This window comes from Gossypium arboreum, chromosome 2 (assembly GCF_025698485.1).
Source record: "Gossypium arboreum isolate Shixiya-1 chromosome 2, ASM2569848v2, whole genome shotgun sequence".
In the NCBI taxonomy this organism is placed as follows: Eukaryota; Viridiplantae; Streptophyta; class Magnoliopsida; order Malvales; family Malvaceae; genus Gossypium; species Gossypium arboreum.
This window is the reverse complement of record NC_069071.1, coordinates 78011560-78020697: the sequence shown is the minus strand read 5'-3', so window position 1 is coordinate 78020697 and position 9138 is coordinate 78011560. Positions and strand designations below refer to the sequence as shown.

Sequence of the window (9138 nt, the reverse complement as noted above, 5' to 3'; positions counted from 1 at the left end):
AAGAAAAAGAAAAGAAGGCAGAGAGTTTTCAGCTTTTAGAGAAAAGAGTTTCTAGTAACAGGGTGGAGGAAAGTCGGCATTAGCTTCATACCCTAGCATTCGGCACCTATTTATAAGCCTTATAGCCGAATTTTCCCATGCTCAATTCCACATTCGGCTCCATCACTTCTCCCTTCTCATCTCCTTGTTTTTCTCCCTGATAACCCCTTGATCCTTTCCTTAATTTTCTCTCCTGAACACTTCCCTTGGAGTCCACTTTCACGCCACTTTCATCCTTCTAGAAGGCCAAAATTAAACTTCTAAAAACAGTAAGCTAGGATTCGAACCTTGGATCTCTTTGCTAGCTATTAACGCCACCTTCCTACACTCTAAGTGGCGTCACTTAGCCACTCTTCTATAAGGCTTTTTGATGATATTTTCCCCTATCTTTATTTAAAAGCCCAACTACTTGCCAACCCAGATTCTTTTAATAATTAAATTATAAATTCTTCTACCCCTTAATTCGAACTCAAACCTTGACCAAGACCTACCTTTGTGTAACTAACACTTAACCGGAATTATTAAGCACAAAAAGAAAAAAAATTCAAGATTTCGGGATTTTTGGATTTTAGGATATTTGAGGCGTTACAGGCCCCCATATTAAATGTTTCTATATTATTTTTTAGATAATTTTTTAAAATATTTAATATATCAAAATACTAAAAAATTAAAATAAATGTTTCTCAACAAATTAAAAATAAATTTAAAAATATGTATACTTAAAATAATACCATGATAGGTGCAACTTAACAAGCAAATGCCTCTAAAATAGTAACAAAATTAACAATAAAATAAGATTTATACAATATCTAAATAATAATAACAACAACAATATAATAGTGAAATGGTAGCAAAATAATAATAAAAATAACAAGAAAATAGCAAAAAACAGTAAAAAAACAATAATTTTTTTTTTTACAAATTCGGGTTGGGCCGAGCTCAGGCCAAAAAAGCCTTACTTAAGGTCTGACCATTTTCTAAACGGACCTTTTTTTTTGTTCAAGTCCATTTTTTTGTCTTTATTTTTACCCAAACCCTCCAACTTTTCAAGCGGGCCTTCAGGTGGCTCAACCCATGTACAGGTCTAGTTACGAATACAATACAAATACAAATCTAAGTGACCACAAATATCAAACTATTACAACACGGACTATAATAACAAAGTAGAATCAAACAATTAAAAGCAAAAACATACTAAGAACTAAGTACAATCCAGAGTAAAGCCAACAAATTGAACTAATTGGATTGGACTAAAACCCACACTTTGCAACCGCATATGGTGGAACTCAGAGTCCCATGTATATAATTGCGCATGGTGGGTCTCGAACATGAGTACTTAAGATCTAGGACCTTCGCCTTTGCCATATTTTAACATGTTAATAGTTGAAGTTGTAATTTTTCATATATTATTAGGGTCAGTATTTGATATACTAACAATATACCTTTTTTTTATTCCACAAGTAACTTTGAAATTATGGCAGTCTCTTTTTTTTTTTAAATGTTTATTTTTAAATATTTTACTATACTTCAATGAAACACTTGCCAACCCGTAATCTTGTTTGTGAAGTTCAAAACTTTCACTAATAATGTATTATTTATTTATTTTTTTGTCGTATTATCCTTTTATATAAGAATTTGAATATTTTATTAATGTAGGGATTGGTATGAAGTAACATGCTGAAATATTAAAGACATGGTAAATGCATGAACTAGAGAGGCCAATTTTAGATCAGATATCTCCATTTTCGAAAGCTCTACCTTACCTTAACATCATCATTATCATCATATCATAATTAAGCTATTAATCTGCGCCGAAAGTCGGTTAAACCATGCTTCATACAATTATTACTGCATACCGTTGCTTTTTTATACAAAATCGTACTCTATAGTTTATAAAACTGCCTTCCATTAATGAACACACGTGAAGAGAATAAGGCCATGGCACTTCTTATAAAGTACTACACATATCTGGTGTCGGTATAATTTCGATCCACCTCCTTAAATTCCTGTATAATGTGACACTATCATTGTCACACCATCCTAGATACCCCTATTTCACATTAAATTTTTAAAATATGTTGCGATAATCATATGTCAAAATATGCCATTAATTCTACTTTTCAAAATTTTAGTCTAACCATTCAAACCCTTGATAATTTTTACCAAAATTGGCTTAATGTCAGGTATGCTTATTGAGTGGTGATTATTATTAAAATAATTAAATAAGATTAAATGTTAACATAATTAACATTTACTATTTAATAGAGTAAATTTGAAAGTTTTTATAGTTATGCAATTGAAAACTTTTCTTTAAAATTGAACAACAAATGAATGTTAATTCTATTTAGTTAATCTCTGTGTTACAATTTGATTCTTTTCTATAATATAGGGACTAAATGATTTAATTAATAATAGAGAGACTAATTTAATCTCATCCTTGTAATAAAGGGACTTAGCAAGTACATTCGCCCTTTTGGGTTCATAAGTATTCACCTTTTGAATATGATATGATTGCATGAGCATACCAGTTGTAAATATTTGATAAAAAATACTAATGGTGTCAATGATTGAACTAGAAAATTTAAATTGAAAAAGTACGAGTGTTGATACAAGTCTTAATAAGAGAGGAGATAAGGAGGAGAATGTGGTGGTGCAAATATGGTGGTTCACCTAAACAAGCAGAGAGCCAAAGAAGTATAAGAGGAGGAAGAAGGTTGTTGTAGAGCTAAGGAAAGCTAGGAGTAAGGGAGTAAGTGCTCAAGGTTGCTAATGAGGAAGAAGATCCCTTTCTCATCATCTTGGAAGATATTTATAGGAGATACCTCTTGTCTGGTAATGGTGAGGCAGGTTGTTATAGAGGAGTTGCCATCATCGAGTGTGTGAGGACGTGCAAGGTTGGGTCCATTCTATTATTCATTTTGAGGCAATATGAGGTTGCTATGCTTAAGTGGATCCTAGTGATCCTCGAAAAGAATGTTTGTATTGAAAAGCAAGTGACCAGGCCATGGTAAATGAGAAACCTGATGAAAAGGGATGTTCTCGTAATTAACGAGTGATCTCACAGCAAGTGGATAGTTTAGAGCTGACAATCGAGGACAACCTGGAGGACAGGAGGTGGAGAGCTGTCTTAAAGCATCCATCTGGTGTCTTGTAGGAGTTGCATGTGTCTAGCCCAAGTGAGGATATAACAATGAAATTTAATTTTTTAAAGTTTTTAAATCAATGGACTAAATTTCAAATTTCATTCAAATATAGGGACTGGCGGTATATTTTGACCAATTTGGATAAACTATGACATTAATTTGCATCAACTTGCATAAAAGAGAATTTAAGTGCTTTTTTTGAACAAAATTTATACGTCTTGAAAACCTGAATCATGTTGCAACGGTATCCTTAAGCTAATAAGATAATAGTTCCAGCAATGACACCAATGGACTTCCGTTTTTTAATTATTATTTGATTGCATCAAATATTTTATTGAAAAACTGTTGTCGGCATGTTAGGTGGTGTTTTATGCTTGAAGCAAAATCATTTCTGAAAGCAATCTTTGCTTCTCATTCTGATTATAATATTAAATATTTCACAGTTATTTTATACTTTCTTTTGTTCTTTACATCTACCTGTCAACCTCTGCCATGTCAATTGGAGGTTTAAAACATGTACTAAAAAACACAAGAAAACAGAACAGCTCCAAAACAATATAAACAAACACTCACTTTATACGTACTTACAAATCGATGCATGTAGTTTACAAGTAACTCAAATCTACACCCTATAAAGACCCACCAGAAGAAAATGATGCAAAATATGAGAAGGAAAATGGGGTTACTTACCCCTTTCTTTCCCTTCCCTAACAAGACTATAAATAAATATAAAAAAACATGACAAAAAAGAGCTTCCCAGTTCTATCTGTCTGAATAAACTATTGCTATGAATCTGGCACAGTAGTTTTGTTCGATGGATCATACATTCCAGCTCTGCAGGCCAGCAAGTTTCTCACAACATACAAAAATGACAGATTGACTTTTAGACTTCATTTTTAACAGATACATTCACCTCCCCCCCCCCCCCCCTTTAAAAATGTGATGACTAGTTTGAAAACCCACAAAAAATTTGGGATTACTTGGACCCTAGAACCTCCAAAATGACCATACCAATTGTTGAATATATGGAACTGTGCCGCCTGTATTGTTGGTCATCGCCCAAGTTGGTGTTTTTCTTTTCTTTTCTTTTCTAATACTAGATTTGTAGTGGTTAAGCAACTCCAATTGAGCATTCTGCAATTAACTTAAAGAACAACAAAGAATAAACAACCATTACTTGTAACTTCACTATGATATGGATCCAAAGAACTGTAGATTGTGATATACTGATTAGATTTCCGAGTGTGTTCTGAAAAATGCAACTATATAGCAGCATTCCCATTACTCCTTACTCGAAGTTCGACACTCCTCAAATCGCGAAGATGTTGTAAAATCTCTTGAAGTAGATACATCCCTTTATCTCCTTTCCTCAAGGAGCTGATACAATGTTTTAGAAACTCCCTATCTGCCTCGAGTGCTTGTAATCTTTCATAAACATGGTCCACTTCTTCCTCTATTGTGATCATTTTGTTCTCGAGTTCAGGTAACGTATGTTGCAAGGCAACAGAATCAAAACCGTTTTCATGTCCATTCAGTATCTTTTCTTCAGTTTCTGCATCGGTGGCATCAAAAAGTGGGAGAAGTCTCTTTGCCTTTGTAGCCATGGGAATTATTTTGTCTTGGTGATGCTTCCCATTCACTCCCTTGAAATGACCATTGGCAACCCCATTTGTTTCCTGGCTGAAATTATGAATCTCATGGAAGCCATTACCATTGTCTTCGTACAAATACTCAACTGATTTTATATCCTCAAAATGTTGTTGTTCCTCTTCATCATTCAATGAAATCAATTGCTCTTCCAAGACCTTCAGTTGCTCTAGAATGGATAGCCTCTCCTCCTCGAAGTTAGCCAATGATTCCTCTACATACAAAACTGCATCAGCAGGGGTATTCTGGTTAACATCCTCTCGAATTTGATGGTTCTCGAAGCTATCTTCTTCCTTTGATTCATGATTCAAATCAACTGATACTCCATCACTGTCCTCAGCATTACTGCAAGACGCAGAACTTGCGCTTCGAATGCTGTCATCTTTCCTTCTTCTCAGCATCATCATTCTCTCTTTGGCCTCATGATCCTGCACCTTCTTGCGATATATCTCAAGTTCCTTTTCGAGCTCTGCCTTCTCTTTCTCCCTCTTGACCATAAGCTCATTCAGAATCTGCAAGGCTTCCTGGTCATACTCGGACTGTTCTTCCATCATCCTCTGGTACTGCACCGCTTCCATCTGCATTGCTGCTTTCTCTTCTTGAAGCCTATTTATCATTGCCATTGTTTGATTTGCAGCCACCGCAGAAGCACTCCTCTCTTCCTCAAGCTCTCTATACAATGCATTTAAAGCTTTCCTTTCAGTTTTTAATGCTGATTTCAACTTGTCAACAGTCAGTACCCCATCACCACCCTCAATGTCACTGAAAACACTTCCATCCAAGGAATCTTCGGTTCCGGATTCTTTTCTGTCAAGCAATAACAATTTCTTGTGCAACAGATGGAGACTGTCAATGGAAGTTGGTGTATCCGGAACTTTATCTTCCTCAATATCATTAAGCTCTGAAGATAATGATAGATGGTTTTTCATTGGTTGGTCACTAGTCTCACTCTCAAATGTTGCAGTTTTCAGCTGCTGCATTGTTTCTTCCTCAACATCCTTGGAGCCTAATGTAAAGGAATCCAAGATTAACAACACCTCAATAAACAAAATTCTTAAATTAAAAGACATTTTAAATTTGGAATTAAGGTTTACCACGATCAGCATCTGCATGTAATTCAGAACTGGTTGAGGGATCTCCTTGTGTGCATTCATATAAATGTTGCATTTGAATATCTTCAATTGTTTCCTTAAATTGCACAACATCTGTCCCTATTGATATTGCTGAAGAAATTGCAAAAAACTTTAGTCTTTAATAGTTCAATAATAGGCATTTGGTAAAAAAATATATCAAATTGGATTAAGCAAGTACCTTGATTAACATCTAAATTGATTTCCTCTTCTCTTGTTGTGGCGTTTGGTTGCACATCATCAGCCTCATTCAAGGGGGGCATATTTGCTTGAGTGGTAGCAACATGTTGATCATCTTCCTTCTCCATCAAATCTTGCTCCACTGCAGGAGTTGAAAAGCCCTCCTTGCCATCAGGCTCCATTGGTTCATCCACTGCATCAATGGTTTCCTCTTCACTCACAGGGGGTGAAAGGGGTGTCACTTTCTCCGCTGAACTGCAACCATTCTCCACAACCAACTCCACTGGTCTCCCAGGTTGCTGCAAATCAAAGTCCAAAATAACATCTCCAGTACCAGCAACATCTTCATCTTCCTCTGTGAACTTGTATATTTTTTGGCTTCTCATAGCAGTAGAATCCATCAATTCAACTGGAATCAAATGGCAGTCATCCCCCCCGATGTAAAACTCCAGATGCTTGTTCAGAATTTCAGGAGACTCCTCTTTGGCACAAGCGACTTGAGTTAACCCCTGGTCAGCCATTGACACAGTTAAGTCTCCTTCATCCACTGATGATTGATCTTTCTCTATAACCACATCGGCTTCATCTCCATTAGCAGCCACTTGGTTGCAATCAAAACTAGAAACAAAATATGAAAACTCCTCTTTTTCCACTTCCTTTTGTTCAATACCTTCATCATCAGAAATGATGCCAACTCTCTTGTTTTCTTCAATCATCTGTTCATCTTTATGATCATCAGCCACAAAATCTGATCTGATTCCATCTGAAGCATTACCCTCATCTGCAATAATGCCCTCAACTTTGTCTCCACCTTCAGTGATTAAATTTCCTTCCTGGGGATAATCCAAAACCTCCCAGGAAGGTTTAATCATGAAACAAGGAAGATTCCAGTTTTTCTCCACCATGACACCACAACAAGAACACTTGAAATCCTCATCGCCGTTTTCCATCACTTCATCACCACCATTTTCCGACGGCGACGAGGACAAGCAATCCTCACACATATCTCGAGATTCAGAGAGTTTTCGATGATTTGAACAAAAACCCAATTTAGAAATCTCATTGGCATGACCATCACACACAAGATCTCTATATGATTTGTTGTACTTTGATGGCTCAAAGATATGATCAAGCCTAGAACACCAAAGGCAGGGCCTTTTAAGACCAAAGTAATCAGCAAACTTGATGATCAGGTAAGAAAACAGTGAATTCAAAAGGAGGAGAACGATCAGAATCCATTCTAGTAAGACGTAGACAAGAATAAGAGTGATCCTATTAGTGTTTTTATGCAACATGGTAGCAAATTTGTTGGCTGCCATTAATGATGCTCTGTGTTTTCTGCTGTGTACAGAGAGGAGAAAAGGGACAAAACAGAAACAAAAAAGAGAGAAGAAGTTGTTAGATAAGAAGAAGACGAAAGAGCTTAAGATAAAAAGAGTTATGGAGAATGAAAAAGAAGTGAAATTGAAATGGTTTTTCAATAAGGGAGAGAAGAATCTGAAAGTCTAAAGAAATGGGTATTATATTTTTTCAGACTTGGAAATCATAAAAGGCGGTTTTGAATAGGAAAGTGACAGCCAAAGAAGACTGAAACCCTGAGGAAAATCAATTCATAGAAAACATTTTCCACAAAAACAAAAATAAAAACTAAAAAACATTGAAAAAGGTTTGAGTCAGATTAAATAAAGCAATTTATTTTCCTTGGTTCTTTTTTTGACAGAATTAAGCAACTATTGGAATCTTAAACAACTAAACTGACATTTGTTTTAAGTGATAAATTTTCATTTAGCTTAAGCTTAAGGTGGATGCCGATGGATTAATTGAAGGGGTAGAGGTAGCCAGCTATGGCAGCCCCCACCCTTACAGTCCCTCCAGCCTGGTGTTGTTTTATTTGGGACAAAGAAAATGGGAGGCCCCACCAACCTTACCAATGGGTTGGTGGAGACCACTGTCAAAGTTAAAAGTGGGCTCCATTTAGGACAGGTTGCTGCTGCTTCATGTTCTTCCTGCTCCTTTTAACTCTGTTTTTCATGGACACTATTTATCCTTTTTATCTCTGCCATCCTATTCCTTTGTGTGAGAAAAGAAATACACTCTTGAATTTCTGTTTCTAGCTTTGGATTCCTTATACTTGCTCTTTTTTCTTTTTGTTTCTTTTTTTCAAAATTTACAAGTATATTTACCAATACTGCTATATACTAGATATTTTATCAACTACAGATGAATAATAAAAGTAAAATGCATAAAAATATTAAAATAAAAACACTAAATGACCTTACAACCTATAATAAAATTAAGTTATTTTGATTCTCAACCTTCTGATTATCTTATTATTTTCACATTCTCAAATATTATAAAAATATCATAATATAGCATATAATCTTATTACCATGTATTCTTGAGGTATTAAATTATAGGCGTAAACTTAAATTTTGAATTAATTTAATATTTATTTTTATTATTTTTATCAATTTAATATTTTAATCTCAAATAAAATTTAGTTATAACTAAAAAACCTCTAACCATAAAAAAAAATCTCTCTTTTGTTAACAGTAAATTTCATACTTTTCATGGATTATTATAATTATAATTATAATTTATAATTTTTTCAACATTATATATTTAATTATTAGTAATTAATTTGTAATAAAAATAAGAATTAGAATAATTTAACATAATCTTATGAAAATTGAGATTAAAATATAATAAAAAACTAAACTTATTTTTATAACAAGAAAATTTTAATAAAATATGCTTTTAAATAACCTTATATGTCTATAAAGAAATATTTGAATATTATTTTCCATCTAAATACATTAAATAAAGTAGTGTAATATATTCAACATTTCATCCTATGTATAATTTCTTTTTACGAATGCGAACTAAATTTTACAATATGATTTTGTTTTCCAAAGGTTGTTATCCAAACTCTTAACTGATCATTTAATTTAACAATTGAGGAATGTATTTTTATGTTAAGAAATCAGGCATGAATATCG

The 9138-nt window shown here is 34.1% G+C and overlaps 1 protein-coding gene across 1 annotated transcript; it reads right to left on the bottom strand.

Moving 5' to 3' along the window:
* Window positions 1–3740: 3740 nt before the first annotated feature.
* LOC108473722 (myosin-binding protein 2-like) lies at window positions 3741–8035 on the bottom strand. Its single transcript, XM_017775444.2, has 3 exons — window positions 6141–8035; window positions 5924–6052; window positions 3741–5835 (listed from the first exon to the last, which is right to left on the bottom strand). Exons 1-3 carry the CDS (start codon window positions 7456–7458, stop codon window positions 4445–4447), a joined length of 2838 nt encoding a protein of 945 aa, XP_017630933.1. The 5' UTR covers window positions 7459–8035; the 3' UTR covers window positions 3741–4444.
* Between the last annotated feature and the right edge of the window lie 1103 nt (window positions 8036–9138).

What these genes read in the sequence shown, in the direction of transcription:
- LOC108473722 (XM_017775444.2), bottom strand. Translation starts at nt 7,458, where the DNA reads ATGGCAGCCAACAAATTTGCTACCATGTTGCATAAAAACACTAATAGG. An exon ending in CAATTTAGATGTTAATCAAG is followed by an intron (nt 6,053 to 6,140) that starts GTACTTGCTTAA and finishes CAATTTCTTCAG; the next exon opens with CAATATCAATAGGGACAGAT. An exon ending in ACATGCAGATGCTGATCGTG is followed by an intron (nt 5,836 to 5,923) that starts GTAAACCTTAAT and finishes CCTTTACATTAG; the next exon opens with GCTCCAAGGATGTTGAGGAA.